At 37.0% G+C, this 21,208-nt stretch overlaps 2 protein-coding genes across 3 annotated transcripts in view; one reads left to right on the top strand and one right to left on the bottom strand.

Moving 5' to 3' along the window:
- Nucleotides 1-10,654, top strand: part of LOC127634717 (guanine nucleotide-binding protein G(olf) subunit alpha-like) — a 30,877-nt gene extending 20,223 nt beyond the window's left edge. For both annotated transcript variants that reach the window (XM_052114371.1, XM_052114372.1), the window contains exons 6-12: nucleotides 4,027-4,081; nucleotides 5,210-5,283; nucleotides 5,480-5,538; nucleotides 5,815-5,935; nucleotides 6,130-6,260; nucleotides 7,952-8,019; nucleotides 10,073-10,654. In XM_052114371.1, coding sequence (XP_051970331.1) covers nucleotides 4,027-4,081; nucleotides 5,210-5,283; nucleotides 5,480-5,538; nucleotides 5,815-5,935; nucleotides 6,130-6,260; nucleotides 7,952-8,019; nucleotides 10,073-10,219 — 655 coding nt within the window. In that variant the 3' untranslated portion in view covers nucleotides 10,220-10,654. The remainder of the gene's footprint in view (nucleotides 1-4,026; nucleotides 4,082-5,209; nucleotides 5,284-5,479; nucleotides 5,539-5,814; nucleotides 5,936-6,129; nucleotides 6,261-7,951; nucleotides 8,020-10,072) is intronic.
- Nucleotides 10,655-15,740: 5,086 nt separating this feature from the next.
- LOC127635033 (obscurin-like) overlaps nucleotides 15,741-21,208 on the bottom strand; it is a 55,319-nt gene continuing 49,851 nt past the window's right edge. The window contains exons 60-71 of the mRNA XM_052114826.1: nucleotides 20,331-20,501; nucleotides 19,880-20,039; nucleotides 19,622-19,738; nucleotides 19,204-19,368; nucleotides 18,769-18,927; nucleotides 17,747-17,924; nucleotides 17,302-17,415; nucleotides 17,039-17,206; nucleotides 16,754-16,856; nucleotides 16,265-16,394; nucleotides 15,952-16,054; nucleotides 15,741-15,745 (exon numbers count right to left, since the gene is read on the bottom strand). Of these exons, the coding sequence (XP_051970786.1) occupies nucleotides 15,741-15,745; nucleotides 15,952-16,054; nucleotides 16,265-16,394; nucleotides 16,754-16,856; nucleotides 17,039-17,206; nucleotides 17,302-17,415; nucleotides 17,747-17,924; nucleotides 18,769-18,927; nucleotides 19,204-19,368; nucleotides 19,622-19,738; nucleotides 19,880-20,039; nucleotides 20,331-20,501 (1,573 nt within the window). The remainder of the gene's footprint in view (nucleotides 15,746-15,951; nucleotides 16,055-16,264; nucleotides 16,395-16,753; nucleotides 16,857-17,038; nucleotides 17,207-17,301; nucleotides 17,416-17,746; nucleotides 17,925-18,768; nucleotides 18,928-19,203; nucleotides 19,369-19,621; nucleotides 19,739-19,879; nucleotides 20,040-20,330; nucleotides 20,502-21,208) is intronic.

Below are 21,208 nucleotides of genomic sequence, written 5' to 3'. Positions count from 1 at the left end.
TATCTATAGTTCCTTACAAATGTATTGAAAGTGCCTGGTTTTCCAGTGGTTGATTGGCTTGTTGTATTGCATTAGCGCTATCCTTAGTTCCTTTCGATGTGTATACAATGCTATTACTTTGATTTATACAAAAAAATATGTTCATATTTAAGGCTGGAAATTATGAATGTATAGATTGATATGTATAGCAGTTGAATGGCCTGTTTAGGCCTGTATTGACAATGTCTATATGATGTTACATTTCAGCATCTGTTTATTAATAGAAAACCCATAAAAGCTTTAAACCTACACTTTTTGTCAATAATGTGCATTTGTCTAGTGCCGTCTAGTGATCAGGTTTCATATTTCTGTTAAATCCTTCCCAAATGCTTAGACTTGGCTGGCGTTAGAACAGATGGAGGAATTCAAGAAACATAGCATAATCTGGGTCTTCATCCAGATAAAAAAAATAGATTTAGTATTTTAAATTGACATACATTTTGTTTGTGTTATTGATATATGGGGGGGTTGGTGTTGCGTTGGGCCGGTGGTGGGCCGGTGCGGTAAGAATTTTCCCGGTGGATTTTAGTGCCCCACTCCGCCCCTGGGTCCAATAGTCTGAGACCACATTGAAAGAAATTAACCGCAAACCTGGAAGTTAACCACATTTTAAGATTTACCTGAAATTCTGGCTAAGAATGTCAAATTTTTGTAATTTTTTTTTTTATTTATTTGATAGGGACAAGTGGGAACAATCAACATGCACCACACTACAACATTTATAGCCAAGGCTAATTTGCAATGTCCGTCCCCAGATGGGTTTTCCACATAACAATACATACAGAAAGTAAAAAAGAATACATTTACATTTACAAGAGCATTACTAAATTCTGACACTGCATAAAGAAATGTGCATTTGAGCGCAAACTATAAATGATTGCATACTTGATCTCTTTTTAAAAAGCGCTTTAATTCATTTTTGAAAGCCCCCGATCTAAGTCCTGTTTCAGCTCGGCGGGCAAGGAGTTCCAGAGCTTAGCACTTTGTACAGTAAAAGCCGACTGGCCAAAGGTCTTTTTTCTAACGGGCACTTTCACATTTCCATTAGTAGCCCCTCGTGTAATGGAGCCCACTGATCGAAGTGGGACTATGTGACGTCTAAAAACTTCAGGGGCTTGTTTATGCAAACATTTATACATTAATTTCAAGTTACTAAATTTAATAAAATTTTCAAAATTTAAAAAGTTCAACCTCTGCAATACTCCACAATGGTGTGTTCTAACAGTTTTTTTATCCAATATTTTTAAAGCTCTGTTGTAAATCAATCTTAGGGGCCTGACTGTTGTGTCTGTTGCCTGTGACCAGGAGGTTATACAATAACTTAGGTGAGAAAAAATCATTGTGTGCATAAATGTATTTGCCGCATGAAATGTTAAACAGTCCCGTATGACTCTGAAACTATACAAGTTTGCCCTAGTTGTTCTAGTGATTTTTTTACATGACTTTCAAATGATAAATGGGAGTCCAGGATTAATCCCAGATATTTTACTTCTTTAACCTGGGCAATTCTTTGACCATTAATTGTCAGATGCAGTTCTTCCATGGGGTGTAATCTGGAAGCAAAACAAACTGACACTGTCTTACTCAGATTAAGGGATAGTCCTGAGTTTTGAAACCATATTGACACAGAATTAATATGTTGCTGTAACTGTTCTGTAATTGCCTCAACACTTTTGCCACTCACAAAAACAACTGCATCATCTGCATACATTTGGAAACCTGCGCCCGGACATACATTTGGTAAATCATTAATGTACAATGTGAAAAGCAGAGGCCCAAGAATTGATCCCTGGGGAACCCCCGTTTTCAGCATTGCAAAGGGTGACTTTTCATTATTAATTATTACACATTGTTGTCTATGTTCCAAATATGTCTTAAACCACTGTAGAGTTCTTTTTTCAAAATTCAGCTGAGATAATATATAAATAAGGAAGAAATGTTTTAGATGCTGCACTTTTAAGTCACTGATCAAATGTAAGCCAATGTGAGACATTGAATTGACTATTTGCTCCTTTGTACAGAAGGTCTGATTTCCTTGCTTCCACTGAAACACAAGAGGACATACCAGATAATAATAATAATACATTCTTAATATCATGTATGCTTTTCGTTTTAGGTTTTCATTCAAATTGTTGGCTGATAATATAATTTGTAATGAGAGAAAAAAAAAATATTGTATTAGAAAAATGCAGAATAGAAGCATTTTCACAAGTGATTTCAGTCTATTGGACTTCCTCTGTCCATTTTGGTGGCAAATATCTGGATATACTTTATGGATCTATTAATTTTACTACCATGCCCACATATAATCAAGCCAACTATCAGAAGAGCTCATGAGGTGACATCACTACCTCTGAAGGATTGACCAAATCCAAGTTCTGAAATACTATGAAGAGAGAAGAACAAAATGGAAGGGAAAAGCGGTAACACTACAAGACATCAGTTTACATGAACTAACAAGGAACAATACATTTGCTGCACTTATTAATCTTGTTTAGTCAATTAAAACATATACAACTTATAATCTAAAAAGTATTAGTATATGTTTAGTTAACACATGCTTATATAGCGCAGTTTTAACCTTAACGGTATTCAAAGCGCTCTACACTGCGTCTCATTCACACACGCACATTCACACACCAATGACGGCAGAGCTGCTATGCAAGGCGCTAGCTTGCCATTGGGAGCAACTTGGGATTCAGTGTCTTGCCCAAGGACTCTTCGGCATGTGGAGTCGTGTGGGCCGGGAATCGAACCGCCAACCCTGCAATTAGTGGCCAACCCGCTCTACCACCTGAGCCACAACCGCCCCAACACATCATGATAATTAACATAAACATAAATATCTATGAATGCTTAATAACAAATAATTAAATGCTCACATAAGTTCCTTTTGGCCAAACCAACATGCTTAAATTATTCAAGCACAAGGGCTGATGGGTATTACCCACAACCTCAGTTCTGTACTTAATTGTTTGAGTTAGTAGTACTTAAAATCTTAATTTTATGGATTTCTAAGGTATAAAAGTTCAAGGAACTCATGATTATCCATTAACTTTATGTAACTCGCCTTACAAGTTCACCTTAAAATTGATATTTTGTGCTGTTCGTTAATAAAAATGTACATTTCTGAGAAGTTATTTATGATTGTTGAGCAAAACAAATCGTTTTTGTTTCAGTGTACTTAATTAATGCATTAGAACTTTATTGCAAAGCATTGCTGAAAAACGTTTTGATCATGTGACCTTCATTAATCTTATTTATTGTTCTGTAATATTATTTATTATAAATACTGAAATTCTGAAATGTGACTACTCATTTTGCACTTAATATAATCATACAAAGTTATCAAAACACATGTTTATCAAGTCACAAAGTCTTTAATACATTGTGTACAGTTTTATTTTTATTTTTAAAAAGTTATAGCATCTGAACACATCTCTTTTATCTTTTTTTTTTTTTGCCAATGCAGATACAGATTGTCTTGTCACAAGTTTCCGGGATAAGTCTATATTTGTTTCTGTGAGTGCTGATAGCACTAAAATCACATGATTGTCACAGAGTGTTGGAGTAATTCTGCCTTTCTGCAGGAAAGTGAGGAGAAAGAGATGGGCTTGTTATCTAGCATACTTAAGCAGCATACTTGCTGTAGGGATGTTTTCAGGGGATCAGTTCGCATTCAGGTCCATTGAGAGTATGTTAGTATAAATTGTATCAAGACATTTCAAATGGATTTTCTTAATACATTTTGCCACTTTTATTTTGACTGAGATGATGAAGTACTTCTGTAAATCGGCCAACTGGACAAAGTACTATTTGGTCTGGCCAGTTATTATCTGATAGCGTTACTAATACCAAATCTATTGTGCATGGAAGTATGCTAATTTTGATTTGAAAGATTGTTTGGTAGATGTTCTTTATTGATCGTATTCGAGTTGTGCTCGATATTTTAAAAAGTACATATGTTCTTTGTATTTGTCTTCACAGTTTTCTTGACCGTATCGACGCAGTAAGACAAAGTGACTATACTCCAACAGATCAGGTAACACAACCATAGTTTGAGCATTTAAAACATTTTCCAGTACAAATTGTTCATTTCTAGATAGCACACTACTTAAATGTCTTTTACCACATGTTTACTTTAAAGGGACAGATCCCCCAAAAATGAAAATGCTGTCTTCATTTACTCACTCTCATGTCATCCCAGTTGTGCATGATTTTTTTCTTCTTCAGAACACAAATAAAGCTTTTTAGAAGTATTTCTCTGCTCTGTAGGTCCATACAATGCAAGTGAATGGTGGCCAGAACTTTCTTTGGCCTAAAAAGCTTATAAATGCAGCATAAAATATTTCCTTTAGAAGCAATATGATAGGTATAGAAGAGAAACAGATCAATACTTGAGTCCATTTTTATTTTACTATAAAGGCCCAGGTATACTTTGTTTTTGCGTGTTCTGGATCGGCTCGTGCCTGGTCGACAGCGCTTTCTTTGTGAGTATACTCTTCTGACAGCGAGTGAATACGAACGTGTTTGACGCTTTCTCACTACAACTTCTTTGTGATACTCTTTTAGCACAGTCAATAACAGGCGCATGCATCAATAACAGGCGCATGCATCAGCGACGTACACTGCCGAGCACACGCGCGCAGGTCAAGAAACTCTATGCTGTGCAGATGATGCATTTTGGGTCACGCATACTATGTGCGAAGCAATCCGCAACATGGACACCCGAAGTATACTTTAGCCTTAAATCTCCACTTTCACATTCTTCTTTTGTTTTTGCCGATTCTAATTCTTCCTGCGTATCGCCACATACTGGGCAGGGAGGAGAATTTATTGTTAAAAATGATTTAAATATTGATCTCGTCCACACCTATCATATCTCTTCAGAAGACATGGATTTAACCACTACTCGCATGGAGTACTCCTACATCCTTTATGGAGCGTCAAAGTTCTGGGCACCATTCACTTGCATTGTATAGACATTACAGAGCTGAGATATTCTTATGAGGTTGAGTGAATAATGAGAGAAGTTTCATGTTTGGGTGAACTATTACTTTCATTTACCTTCATTGTAACTCATTTTATGAGAGAAACTTAACATTTAGCCAATTTGCTAAACCAAAAAGCTTGTCCCCCCCCCTTACACACATCTGTTTTTTTCGTTCAGGATTTGCTTCGCTGCAGAGTGTTAACATCAGGGATTTTTGAAACACGATTTCAAGTAGACAAAGTCAACTTTCAGTGAGTCCATTTACTTTTGAGTAGCTATCTAGTAAAATTGTATTTGTGCTTGTACTTTGGATCTCTTTAAAAATGGAAATAACCACATTTTTCTACTTGCCATTATTTTAAAAGTTGAGTGCAGCGTCATGTCTCCTTATGTCCACTAGAGGGAGACATCCTACAACCTCATTTCTATGTCTCTCTTTTTTTCCAGTATGTTTGATGTGGGAGGTCAGAGGGATGAAAGGAGAAAATGGATTCAGTGTTTTAATGGTACATTCAGTGTGTTTGTGTGTGAATTTGCATTGAATTGTGGATGTTTATGCTTGTGAGTGGACATGCACACATATTTCATCTTTTTTAACAATTTCACCTTAAGTATCTAGATTAATTGGTATATGTATATATTCTCTTGCGGTGTTTAAATACTTTTAGATGCATTCGTTTATATAATATGTAAAGGTTTTTAAATATGTAGATTTTTTTTAAATAGACATTAATGTACAGCACGTGCTTGGTGCTGATTTGCTGTTTTTTTTTTTTCCACAGACGTCACAGCGATCATCTTTGTGGTAGCGAGCAGCAGCTATAACATGGTCATAAGGGAAGACAACAACACAAACAGGCTACGGGAAGCACTTGATCTTTTTCGCAGTATCTGGAACAACAGGTGATGCGTTCTCTTAACTCATTCATCATATTAGACATGCACTCTATGGCAGATGCTTCTTGGAAACTGTCTATATCTACCCATGGTATTCAACAGCAGTATTTACAAATGTGCTTCTAGTATATGCAACATGCTTTTAGTGAAAGCGTTATTGACCCTGATTTCTATCTATATTGTTCTCTGTTTGTCTACAGATGGTTAAGGACGATTTCTGTCATATTGTTCCTCAACAAACAGGACATGCTGGCAGAGAAAGTATTAGCTGGAAAATCCAAAATCGAAGATTATTTCCCTGAATATGCTCGTTACACCTTACCAGACAAAGGTAGAGAGTTCTCACTATGCTGACATCTTAAAAAGAATAGTTCATCCAAAATGTTTTTATTCTTTAGAGCCTGAAATTTAAAGGGGACCTATTATGCAAAATACACTTTTACATGGTGTTTGAACACATGTGTGTTGGCAGTGTGTGTACACAACCACACTATAATGATAAAGACCCACCCAGTTCTTTTTTTTAAATCTCCATTAATCATAAGCACTGTCTCAGAACAAGCCGTGACGTCACTTTGTACAGGCCCCGCCCACGACTGTTGACTGACATGTTTGTTTGTGTGTGTTGTATCGTTATAGCGCATAGCGAATATTGTAACAGTGTTTGTGTGTGTGTGTTGCTCATCCATCGTTGCAAACCTACTGAAAAAACTCTACACCAAATAAATTAATTTATCAAATAATATTTTGGAAACTTTCTGGTTCACTCACTAAGTTGTTACTTCTGACGGAGTCTCTCCCTCATCAGTGTCTGACTCCGGTTCAAACATATCGGGCTAAACACCACTATTTTCACTGTCAGTTATATTGCTTATCATGTCTAATTATCCGAAGCAGAGACGTCAAAACTCTCACACACACAAAAACTGCTCGTTTTTATTCACACCCAAAAATTGGCATTTTCAACATGGTATAATAAATGATCTGTAGGGCAGAAAATTCACAGACATATTCTGAAGAGACCAACATTTTTTATTACATCTAGTGAAAAGGGGCATAATAGGTGCCCTTTAAGTATTTTTGTGTGTGTGTGAAAATCTTAACTGGCTGTTACGCATTCACAAGCACTGTGAGAGAATCTTGTTCACAGTCGCTTGTGTGTTCATGCAAGAGCTTGTGTTGTTTAACACTAAAATATCTCAAGTTCTTGCGTGAACATGCATGCCACTGTGAATGAGTTCCTCTCATGCACTTGTGCAACAGACTTTAAGGTTTTCACAGAAAAATGACAAAAATGTCAGGCTGTTTCTCACCAAAACTATTGCATGCCTTCTGAAGACTTGGAATATGACACACAAGCCACATGGATTACTTTTATGACACTTTTGGGTCTTTTTTTTAGCTTTAAAGTGAGTCTCTATCAACTGCCATTGTATTGAATAGACAGACTGGGATATTCATGAAAAATTATTCTTTTTGTGTTGTGCATTAGAAAGAAAGAAAGTTATATGGGTTTGGAACGAAATGATGGTAAATAATTTTTGGGTGAATGTAAAATAGCTCAAGGATGGGCAAGGAGGAGGCGAGAACCGGCTTGTCAATATAAATGATAATTTAATGAAAACTTAAACCAAAACACATAAACAAACACACACGACGGACATGCCCATAATTCTCTCTCTCTCGAACCATCGTCACCGGCCGCCTTTATCCCTCGCGCGCCTCATCAGGCCGATTGGGGACTGGGCGCGCGATATTCTGATCGGCCGCGCCCCCCCTCCGCTCCACAGTGAACTATTGCTTTATGATTGCAGACTGCTAAAGATTATTTGTTCAGTGTTACATTTTTGTAAAGGTGGCGGTGTCAATCTTGTTGTCATTTTTAAACACTAAAATGCTAAAGCTTTATATTATGGCAGATAATGCTTGCATTCATTTTGTAACATATTTGATGGTACCCTAGAATTGATCAAATGGATCAACACTGTTTGTATTTATCAGTATTTCAATTTTCTCTTTCAGTAACTCCAGAACCTGGAGAAGACCTCAGAGTGACAAGAGCCAAGTTTTTCATTCGCGACGAGTTTCTGGTTAGTTTTTTTTTAATCATATTTTTGTCATTTTGTACTATCAGCGTTCCCACAGTAATGGAAAAAAAAACAGGGAATTTTAACATTGCAATTTCCAGGCCTGGAAAAATCATGGGGAGTAATAAAATATTAAAATTCATATAGTTATGCAAATGTCTATAGTAAATAGACATTACGTTTTCTAGTTATGATCAGCTATAAAAAAAATACCTAGAAATATTTTGTGAGTAAAAAATGTTAAGTAAATACATTTATTGAGAATATACGGAATGAATGTACATATTATTCACTATGCAGAATAAAAATGTACATGACCGCTATTATAGACTGCAAAAGAGGTATTATTGAATATTTTGAAATGCTAGTAAAATATTTGTTTATATCTTAAATGGGTAAAATTATTTGGGTAACATAACATAGAAAAGCACGCAAGGCATGTTTGCATATTTGTAGCAAATGTTTTAATCCGTCTCCACCCCAATTGACTTTCTTTCACTATTTCGATTACAATTGATTTAAGCGATTTGGCTGCACCATGTCCCGTCTCTTTATAATGTACCACCATTGGATACATCTGATTTCGTTTTTATGTTCCACTTAAAGTTGCACTCAGCGATTCCTGAGAAACACTGTTGATATTCGAACTCAGCTGCCAAAACAAACCCACCTCCCTCCAGTGCTCCTTTGAAGCTCCTCCCTCAACTTATAATAATCCTTCTTTTTTAGTTTATATTCGTCTGACCTTTTTCTCTTGGTCTATTTCTCAGCCATTTGTCCTCTTTGGAGTTTAGAAAGTTCACATCAGCCAGATTTGCCATCGCTCTTCTAATGAATTTCCCTCTATCTGTAATCCTCCTGTGCACGTGCAAGAACCACCCCCTGTTGCTGATTGGCTGGTGTGGTGTTGTGTTGATCGGTCCGTTCCACTTTGTTTTTGTCCCATTTACAGTGCCAGGGCTGTTTACAAATACTAGATTTAGTTTTCTGCCCACACACAGAATGGACAGCTAGCAGACTGTGAGGAGATATTTGCAGAATTTGACACAAAGTGTGTTGGATTAGAATTACTGAATGCATCTTTTAATCAATCTTTAAAACGTCACTTTGTGTGTTCAATATAAAAAGCTTAACATTTTCCACATTGTAATCAACATAGACAAGCAGCATTGCAATTGACAAAGTGTCTCATTTTATAAGTAACTTGTTTGTGCACATCGGGGAACGTTTTTGTTTTCAAAACATTAGGGCAGTGATTGGTGTCCACATGGATACATACCGATTGGCTGACTGAGCCGAATCATCCAAAAACTGGGTGCAAGTCTATAACAAAAAAAACTTTGCTTAAAGGGATAGTTCACCCAAAAATTACAAATCTCTTATCATTTACTCACCCTCATGCCATCCCAGATGTGTATGACTTTCTTTCTTCTGCAGAACACAAAACATGATTTTTAGAAGAGTAGTTCAGCTCTGTAGGTCCTTACAATGGAAGTGAATGGTGACCAGAACTTTGAAGCTCCAAATAGGAAATCCACAAGACTCCAGTGGTTAAATCCATGTCTTCTGAAGCGATATGATAGGTGTGGGTGAGAAACAGATCAAAGTTTAAGTAATTTTTTACAATAAATTATCCTACCTGCCCAGTAGGTGATGATATGCACAACAAAAGTAGAAGAAAGTGAAAGTGGAGATTTACAGTAAAAACCTATTATATCGCTTTTGAAGACATGGATTTAACCACTGGATTCTGAATTACTTTTATGCTGACTTTATGTGATTTTTGGAGCTTCAAAGATCTGGCCACCATTCACTTACATTGTGACAACCTACAGAGATATTCTTTTAAAAATCTTCATTTTTGTTCTGCTGAAAAAAGAAAGTCATACACATCTGGGACGGCATGAGGGACAGTAAATAATGACAATTTTCATTTTTGGGTGAACTATCCCTTTAACAGCATTGCTCAGTTGTTGTTGTTTTATAACAGCTTTTTTTATCTCTGAATATATCTTAAATTTATATTTGGTTTTCTTTTTTGCCTCTCTTTTTACAGAGGATCAGTACAGAAAGCGGAGACGGCCGTCACTACTGTTACCCTCATTTTACATGTGCAGTGGACACAGAAAACATCCGGCGGGTCTTCAACGACTGTCGAGACATCATCCAGAGAATGCACCTGCGGCAGTACGAACTCTTGTGATCTCACCTCGATTCGCCGGTGACCATATCCTCCCTTTTTATAAACCTGTCTCCAAACTCCCCTTGCCCTGTCCACACCCCGAAAACGAGGCCAAAAACGCAGATGAAAGTTACTACTGACGTTTGGATGACCACCCTCCTGTCTTTTAAGTTCATTTTTTTTCCCCCCATGTTTTTATTTCATGAATTGTTTTTCGATTTACATTTTATTTTTGCCATTCCATGAAGCCTCTGGCTACCTCCTTATTTTTTATTAAAATGAAAATGATCTGGTCGTGCATATATGTCCTGGCATCTGCCAGTTTATGAAGATTGCATCACCTTGTGACCTCCAGGAGCCCTAGTCTCGCACCCAAACCTTGACCTTCTGACCTCTAGGGCTCTCTGCTGCTTTCTGTCTGAACACTGAAGAGCACCCATGGTGGGTTGGTGGGGAGGGGGGCTTGTCGTACACTGGGAAAAGGAGAACAAGACAGCGGCGTGAAGTAATGCACTTTTTCATCAGGTTTTGATTGACTTATTTTGCTTTCTGAAGATGGACACACAATGTAGCATCACATGAATTTATCTCCCAATTAAGGATGCGGGCGGGATGAGAGGAGGAGGGCGGATCCTCTTTAATATATAAGGGGGCGGAGCCTTTATAATGAGGAGGCAGGGCTCTTGGAACATTATTAGAGCCGCAGTCTGGCCACTTAAAAGACAAAAGTCCTTCTCAACTGTCCACACACTTGTCTATCAAGACCCCATTTCTTATTTTAGTTTCTTAACTTGTACAGACTGTGCAAGGGTTATTTTGCTTTTCTGTACAGACTATAAAATGTTATATTATTTTGTACAACTTTATCGAAAGAGAGTAAAAAATCTACTTGTAGATCTTTGTGCCTTGATTATGGCTGTACCTGTAAATGAAGCTGAGACATATGTTTTTGACTGCGCTGTACAGCTTGATGTCACCCCTGTCGGCAGAATGGACTGTGGATGGGGACTTACTCTGTAGAGTTCCGTTTCTTTTACGTTCGGTTATTTGTTTGTTTATCTGCTTTATTAATATAAAAAGAGAAAAAGTTATTTGTTAAAATAAATAAATATAGCAACGAAAAATCCTAAAGACCTGTATACATTATGCAAATTGACCCCTTACCTGAGGTTATGATGAGACAAAACAGCACCATGCCTTTCTTCTTCTTGTTTTCTGTTTAATTTGAATTCTCAGCTTTAAAAAAAACAAAAATCGAAAAAAAGTTGAAGTGTCCAAAATCACAACCTGGAGTTGTTTTCAAAGGAACCTTTTTAGATATGAAGTATGTCTGCGATTATATATTCACGTTTGTGTCTGTGAGTGCGTGCGTGTACACATACAGATTACAAACAACATTGAGCCACAGACGCATGACATTCATATGTGCTGTGTGTGTGAGTGTGTGTGTGTGTGTGCAGGAGTGCATTGTGTGCACTCTTTTATAAATGTGCGTACATGTAAATTTATAGGTCTACATAAATATATATGTACAATTCTACATGTTTAATTGTGTGTGTGTGTGTGTGTGTGTTAGTGTATACATACCTTTGTATGTATACAGTGAAGATGTGTATTTACACACATAGGCAAGCATGTCTGGAGTGAAATGAATAAATGAGAGTGCAATATTGAAAGCAACTGTGTGTGTCCCACAATTTTCACCATACACAAAAATCTCTAATAATCATTAGAAAGTTGCTAGTAAATTGAGAGATTATTAATTGCTTCAAAATCAGTATTCTCAGTGATATCAGTTTATATTTGAGCAATTAAAAAATGTAAACTGATTTATAGTACACGTTTCAAATATACTGTTTCATATATCAACAACATCAGGACTTCAAGTGCTGATCTTTACCAAGACATTCATTTTATTTATATTAAATAAAGTTGTTTTTCCTATTCATCTGAACACCCTGGGCAGTCCTAATTTATTTTGCTTTTACCAAAACTTTTCAGTCGAGTTCAGTCTACCACAACACCCATAAATTATGTTACACACTTACATTTTGGTTGACACAAAATTTGTATTTTTAAGTTCAAACACAATTGCAATATATGAGTTATTACTCCAGGAAACGACATCTCCAAAACCTTTATACACTTGTAAATGCTATGTGCTTAAAGTCATGTTGCACAAGAAATACTTTTTAAATAAACCTCCTTAAGTCATAAGATTTTGTGTTACATGGTTCTCAAGTTAATCTCCTGCAAATATTCTTTGTCAGACTACAAAACTCCATACATTCACATTAAAACACATGCTTAGATTAAAACTAAAATGCTGAACACATGTTGAATCATGTCTTCAGTGCGAGATGACGTGTCCAAGCTCCTGGTGTTTGGCACATTGTCCACAACAGCATTAGATTAAACAATCCACAGTGTATTACACCAAACAACAGCTCACAGCAATCAACTTCTTGGTTTATGTGTATTAAACACAACAGAGAAAGTTGAGTTCATATATAATTGAAATAATACTCTCACATTGTACTGTATATACAGGGATATTATTGAGGTATGCTAATTCTATACAGTACAGAAAAAACATTCAGATATACCACAGACTATTGCTAGAATCCAAACTAGTTACATTGACTTTAGCAGTTTTTGGAACTTCAAAGATACCCCTGTATTTCGTAGAGTTTTTCTTAAGCCTGGTTCATGCAGAACGATTTTAGGTAGCTACAATTTTTGGATATTGTAAATGAAGTCTCATCATAAGGCTAAATTGGCCGTTTTTGATTGCCCAGTGTGACATATTTACTGGCAGCAAATGCAATAAATCTTAGCCTTTTACTAAATTCTTGCAGTGTTATAAATTTTGCGTAGCATTTGATAAGATGACGTTTAATACCCAGTCAGTGCTGTCAATTGGGACGATTGGGACCAAAGTCTTAGCTGTGATGTGTATCACACAGTTTGCCATGGCTTTTACCCAAGATATTACTGAGACTTTATCGTACTGTCTGACAAGCAACAATTGTTAAGAAATATAAAAATTGTAGAGTGTGCATCCGGCTTTAGAAGTCTCTTACAGTATGTCCTGATCTGTTCTGTCCATATTCGCACATACAGATGGTGCATCAGAAAGCTCACCGCTCCCAAGCACAGCTACACATTTTATTTCACGCTTGAAGGAACTTAAGTAATTAGGAAGTCTTCATTGGATAGGATATACTGCCAGACAATATTTCACAGAGGTGTTCTCATTTAAGACTAGGGCAAATATATGTACAGATTTTGCAAGTTATAGAGAAGAATCCCTCCTGAGTGGTTTTCATTGAATTCCTCCCCGGTTAATGCTTTTCAAATGGGTCCCTCTTTGGGATCGGAAGAGTGACTTGTCCGGTTGGACAGACCTCCCCGTTTTCCTCTCTGGACCTCGGAACAATACCTTGGCTGTACCTCAAGACTGGCAAAGCTGTTGAGCCTGTCGGCTCTGGCATGGTGTGAATAGTTGGATGCAGGTTCGCTTGTCACATGAATGGGTATGGCCTTCTCTCGACTTGACCAAGAGCTGGTGTTTGCCGAGGTTCCTGCCGCAAACATGTTGGAAACATGCTCCTTAAAGGAGCTGAAGAAGCCCATGCGTGGTTTTGTGGGTGCCACTGGACGCCCGACACTCAACAAGATGGGTTTGCCAATGACAGGTTCATCCATTTCTCTCTGCAAGACGGAAATCTCACAAGGTGTTTCAACAGTGGCGTGCTGGACCTTGCTGCTGGCAAAGGTTTCACCTTCCTGAGGGACATAATCCTCAAGGTCTTCAAGAGTGAGAATTCGATTTCCACAAGTTAGTAATTTGCAGTCTCGAGCACCAAGTTCAGCATTGTCATCTTCTGGTTCCAAGACAATGGTTCCTTCATCATCACCATCCAGATTTGAATCAACCAAGACACATGGGTCACTAATTTCTCCCGTTGTCAGCATATTGTCGACCCCTGATGTTCCTTCAGACACATTCTGTGCATTATCCTCTTCATATGTACCAGCAGAAGATTGTAAAGTCACAGCACCCATTGGTGTTGTCTCCACCAACTTGTTGTTGGAGTTATTGGTGTTTGGGTTGCCAGGTGGTGCCAGTTTGCCAGGGGAAACACCCCTTCTCCTTGGTAACATGGGTGATTTGTTCACTTTATACTCGATTATCTCCTCGACTTCAACCCATCTAGGGTTCCTAGCTGTGGCACCCGTGGTCTCTGGAATGTGCAATGTCGGTACAGTCTTCCTGGACAGTGTTCGTCTCTGTCTGGGTGGTTCAGGTGTTGATGTCTCGGATCGGAAAGCTCTCATGGGGGACGCATGCCGTTTCATTCGAGTGTTTTTCACCATTGTAGTGATGGTCTCCTCGCTTATAGCAAGAAAAAGCACATAGGTTTTTCAGTATAGTTTATTACAAAGTACAGTTCTGTCCTCCAACATAAGGTAGCAATAATAAAAAGTTCAATCCGCACCACTAAATAGCTTACAACTTACAAACAAACACCAATTTAGGCAAAGTTTATCATTACTATTGACCGACACTCAAATGGATCATCAATATATGAAGAACAGGATTATGAAGTATCAGAAATAACAATGCAAACCAGTTAAGTGGCTAGTTTATTTACACTGCAAGTATATTTCCAGGGTTGTATGTGAAAGGAATGTTCAAGGTTTAATACATGTTAAGCTCTATGGCATTTGTGGCATAATGTTGATTACTAAAAAAATATTTAGACTCATCCCTCGTTTCTTAAAAAATAAAAAAGCTGTTACAGTGAGGAACTTACAATGGAAGTGAATGGGGCAGGTCTATAAAAATGTAAATAAACACAGTTTTAAAATATAGCCACAAGACGTAAACATTACACATGCTAACATGCTTTTTGTGTGACAAAATCACTTTCTAACCTTTTATTTGTAAAGTTTATCCTGTTTTTTTTTAAGTTGTAATATTGAATATACTGGATATATTGTTACTTTACACAGGTAAGCGATTTTATCACACTAAAATTATGTTACACATAAAGATTTACATCTTGTGGCTTTACTTTTAAAACAGTGTATTTTAGCGTTTATGGTCTCGCTCTATTCACATCTGTTGTACTATAAATGCCTTACTGCAACTGTAATTTAAGCACTTATTTTTTTTAATTAACGAGGGATGAGTCAAAATTAGTTTTGGTAATCAAAAAGTATATATAAAAAAAGATTTAGGTGCATGCTAAAATTCAATGGTTCAAACATAAGACTTACATAATTATGGTTTTCTTTGGTGCTTTCGTCTCGTTTTCCGTTACTTGAAACAAAAAACAAAATAAAATATTGATATTAAAGGAGTTGCATTAATAATCAAAATCATAGACTTTACTATATCTTTAAAAAATATATATATTTGTATTAATTTATTCATTGCTTTTGTAAAAAGGTACAAACATTTCTTAGTAATGCTTGAATACAAAAAATATCTTTAAAAAGATTTCTGAAATTAATTTTTAATTCTAGATTTAGGTCAATCTGTGCCCCAAAAATAAAACACAAAGACATTTTCTGTAGTGTGACAATTTCTAAAACCTCTATGTACACTGTCTTCTCTTTTTTTTAATCCCTTTTAAGTTTTCAATGAGTATTAACAGATGCAAATATCAAGAAAATGCTTTTAAAACTTTTATGACTGGCTTTGCTGACATTGTGGCACATGTTTCTCGACAGATGTCTCTCACCTTCTATGGTGATGGCCTGACCCGCTCTCCGTTCTCCTAACACTGCCACAGCAGGAGTGATCAGCTGTGCGGCACACCTGGCACTGCCCAGACGGTTCGACAGCTGCAGATAAACAATACGTTATAATTGTCCACTTTAATTACAGTATAAAGTATTGAGAAACTGACAGAACTAAAGTAAGAATTTGAATCAGAATTTTGGTGTTATTTGATCACTTGATCCGAATATCTTGTCCATATTACACATAGTATTGCATGTTATAATTATTACAGCAATACTATGTGTAATTACAAGTGTTGTGCAGGTTCATACCTCACAATCATATTGCCCCAGGTCTCTTTCTCCAGGGTTCTTGATAACTAGAACCAGCACTCCACTGCGTGATTCACTGTATGTCTGATACTTCTCCTGGTCTGTCAGTAGTTTACCATCCTTAAACCATCTGCCCCAGGAAATAGAGGTAAAAATCAGGATTATGGGTGAGATTATTTTTTTATTTATTATTATATTTATATTGAAAAAAACCTGGTATTACACTCTTAGCGGCCATTCACACTTAAAGCATTTTTGCGTTTTTAATTGTTTTTAATATATGGCCGTTTATTCAGCTTCAAGTTAAAAACAACTTTTAAAGTTGCATTTTGAGACACATGCATTATGTTATATTCACAAATATGTTCCGTCTTAATTGACCCTTTGAGTTCTTCAAGGAATTTGATTATTTAAAGTAGTTAATAATGAACAGATTTTATTAATTATTCAGGTTTCCATGGCTCATATTATTTAAACGGAAGTGACTACCTGATCTTGGGACTTGGTGCACTTTGAATGGTGCAAGTGAACTGAGCGTCCTCTCCTGGAAACAGGGTGGCGTTCCGGAACTTATTCACAAAGCGTGGAGGCACTGAAAGAGGATGAACAGAAATGAGAAGGAATTTCCTGCCATTTCAATTAATTTAATTTCAATATAATTAAACTTTTCATATAGAGCTTTTCACAGTGGTTTTTGACATAAACTACAGTTGCTGCACTAAACTGGATGCATCCAGTTGCTCTCGCTGTGTTCCAGATTGCTTAGTTGCTCACCCTGCACAGTGACTTTGCCCAGTGTGCTTGCGTTGCCCGCAGAGCTGGTGGCAAAGCACATGTACTGGCCTGAGTCATCGGCAGTCATGTTGTCCAAAATGAGCGTGCAGGAGCCGTCTGGGTCCTCAATAATGATATGATGAGGATCCGCTTCTACGGCGCGTCCGTCTATGTCAGAAATGTATTGGGGTTAATCTACTTCAGTTACAAGAACAACCACAGAATCCATCAGACAGAGAATCACACAAGATTTGGTTCCTTGCCTTTGTACCAGGTGACCTGAGGTTTGGGTGCTCCAGTGACACTACAGGCGAGTTTAACTGTCTGTCCAAGCTCTGCTGTACAATCTGTTAATACTGTGTCAAAATCGGGGGGGCCTGTTCAATCCAGATAAACAGATATAGTTAGGCAATAATATGTTGTTTTAACAGCCTCCAGGTCTGACCAAATATCAAAATATAACATTGGGAAAGTAGTGTGACACATTGATAGTGATATCTGTTGCATTTGTGAAAACACACTTTGTATGGATGATATAGGACAGATCCAAAGCCTTTAATGACACTAAAATATAAAGCATAATAGTTTATGCTCTTTTTATTGTTATTGATTATAAATGTAACATATATGATACAGAAGCATCAACTATTCTGTACTTGTTTGTTCTAGCTCAATTGTGAGCAGTGCAAACAGAAATAGCTGGCTTACTCCATGCAGGCACGCTGAAGCGTTGCTGAAGTTCACGAAGGTCTCGGAGCCATGAATTCTTAATGATAACAGTCCGCGCCTGCAGTGTGTATTTTCTCACAGAGTCCTCACATTCATGCCAGATCTCAAACGCTCTCTCATCTCCCTCAACGGTCTCATTTACATCAATGTTTGTGAGCTAGAGTAAGATAGTTACAAATCAGAAACAAAAAATTAACTAATGATATGTTTAAAGTAACAGTTCACCCAAAAATGAAAATTCTCTCATCATTTACTCACCTTCATGCCATACCAGATGTATATGACTTTCTTTCTTCTACAGAACATAAACAAAGATTTTTAGAAGAATATTTCAGCTCTGTATGACCAATTGCAAAATGTAAGTGAATGGTGACCAAAACTTTAAAGCTTCAAAAAGCACAAAAAGGCAGCATAAAAGTAATCCATACGACTTGAGTGGTTTAAACAACATCATCTGAAGCGATCTAATCAATTTTGGGTGAGAACAGACCAAAATATAACTCTTTTTTTACTATAAATCTTGACATCGGCAGTCTCCTTGGCAATCATGATTTCAAGCTCGATTACACTTCCTAGCACCATCTAGTGCTCTGTGCATGTATCAAGCACTAGGAGGTGTCCTCAAGCTTGAAATCATGATCATGCCTAGAGACTTCACTGGCAAGATGTGAACAAGTACAGTGAAAAATAGTTCTATTTTTGTCTGTTCTCATGGATTAAATCACTGGAGTCTTATGCATTACTTTTATGCTGCCTTTATGTGCTTTTTGGAGCTTCAAAGTTTTGCTCACCATTCACTTGCATTGTATGGAGCTACAGAGCTGAGATATTCTTCTAAAAATCTTTGTTTGTTTAGAAACAGAAATAAGAAAGTCACACATCTGGGATGGCATGAGGGTGAGTAAATGATGAGAGAATTTCCATTTTTAGGCACATTTTTTCTTTTAAAAGGTTTCTCATGCAATTACAAGCTTTCCAGTTTATTTTTACTAAGCTTATACCTTCATCATATTTTTGAAGACATATGCTTGGCTATCTGTATTTGTGTCCCTCTTCTGCTTGCATATGACCACATGATTTCTGAAGAGGAAAACGTGGCGATGGTGACCCCTGGAAGAGGTTCGAACCCCAGGAGCACCTTCCCAAACAGTGAAAGGGCCCTGCAGAACAAAGACAAACCCAGCAGCCAAGTTGGTAAATGTAATTTAAATTAAGTAACAGGTACATTGGTAATGTAAGTGCAAACCTTCACAATTAAATCACACAGCAATTATCCTGTATATGCCAAAAAATGTTTTTAAACAACTTAAAAATGCAGCTGTAAAGGACAACTAGTGTAATCATAACAATGCTTATTTGAAGACATTATGCTACAATAATGTACTGTGTGCACATTAAAAAGATAGTTTGTACAGGAAACAGGCAGTGCCCTGTACCTGTCTAATAGGTTCTCCCAGTGCCTCCAGATTGGCGGGGTAGTTCTCAATGAGAGACAAGTGGTGTGTGTTCTCGGAGCGCTGGGAGAGGGACGACACCATGGCATAGGCCTGCTCCAACAAACAGCAGTTCTGACCATTTTTTGCTTTGTTTCGGATCATGTCCTGGGATAAAATTACAGGGAATTGGGAAGGAAGGTCCACTTTCAAATGTTATTGAAGAGTTATATCATGCATACTGGATAAAACCATTCTTAAATACATTTTAATATAATTACTAAGCATTTTTTGGGATAGTGGAGCTATAAGTAAAAATTTAAACAATGCCATACAGATTATGATACATCAAATTGCATTTTCTTAACAACTAAAACATGCAAAAGCAATTAAAGTGAAGTGGTATTCAAGTGTTTAGTACCTTCAGTAATGCCCTGTATTTTTGTATTCTCTCCAGTGGTCTTTGAAGATAAGTGTTAATACTCAGCACAAGACCTTCTGAGGGATCCACATTTGCCAACTCAGATTCTGTATAATCCTATTAAAAATAGCATAAAACATGTTAAGTTCAGACAAAACTATTTATAAAGACAACAAATAGTTCTACCTTAAGAAATCCATCGCAGAGCGTATAATACAAACTATAATAAAACAATTTGTGGTCACATTTGGAACAAACCTTGAAGTATTGGTGCACTGCCTTCTCACTGATGGCTGACTCAGCTTGGGCCTGTCTAATGAGGTACTGCAGATATTTCTCGAAACCCTCAGAATTCCTCAGGAAATGCATGGCAACGTCATCATCTGTATCACACTCATGTAGACCAGGCAGCAGAGAGCTGGAAATACCAAACCACCATACAGTACACTTATTACAGGGACTGCGGTGATGGAATCTGGATTGACCCTTACAGGGTTTGAACCTACACCCTTTTGATAACCAGTTTAGATCTATTGAACTTGTCTGAACTACCCACTAGTCAACTACATGTTTTTGTACTCCAATGAATGACAAATACACCTAACAGGATGAGTTTCATTTGATTAATATGAACTTCTTAAGTTTTACATGGCAGAGATATAAGTTTACAGGTTAGAATTAACATTATATCATTGTCTGAACATTTTACCTGCTGTGGAAAGATTTCAAATCATCAATGTTACGGAAGATTGCTTCCTTTTGGCTGGCTATATCAGGCGGTGTGCTCTCCTCGTCCACACGCTTCAGATGATGTGATGTGAAGAACTCAATCTCCTTCAGAAACATAGACTCTGTGCTGATCAGCTCCTGGACGAGTTGACTGTGAAAGATAATGTGATATTTTGTGTTGTAATGTACTATAATCAGTATTGTACCACTTATTATTAATATAAACAAGATTAACCTCTTAAACACTTGCACATGTTTTGCCGCTGCCTACAATTCTTCGCACCCAAATTTAAAAGTTCACCCTACACTCATACAGTGGACTAATTGCACATTTAAAAAAAAAAAAAAAAAAAAAAAAGGTATATATGTTCAAAAACAGATTCCAATTATTATTAAATAATACTGAATACATTTACAATCTTATGAAGAACACATATTTGTATTATTCTCTTTATATTGTTGTTGATGTTGTCATAACTGTTAGCATTTAATTCTGGTTCTTTTTTCTCTATATCCCTGCAAAAAATGTATTTAATTCCACTAGACAGCAGCAAGTGCTAGGACAAATATACAGATCAGAAATGTAGGCAGCGCTTTAACGCAGCTGAGCTCTCACACCATTGACATCCAGTCTATTTTGGATTGTGTGCATGTTCCCCAGTGTTTCATTGAATATCTTGGCTTCTGAATGGACTAGAAGCTCAATATACAGTAGGTGTCGTTGCAAAGCGGAGATCCTCAGCCGTACAATGATATATAACATTTCATCATCAATAGTTGATAACATATTTTGCCGACTGCTAATTTTGTTCGGCACATCTGAGATATAACATTGGATTGTTTAACCAAGCAAGCAAA

This window comes from Xyrauchen texanus, chromosome 42 (genome assembly GCF_025860055.1).
Source record: "Xyrauchen texanus isolate HMW12.3.18 chromosome 42, RBS_HiC_50CHRs, whole genome shotgun sequence".
In the NCBI taxonomy this organism is placed as follows: Eukaryota; Metazoa; Chordata; class Actinopteri; order Cypriniformes; family Catostomidae; genus Xyrauchen; species Xyrauchen texanus.
Note: the sequence above shows the minus strand (reverse complement) of the source record. Positions and strands in the feature narration are given on the sequence as shown.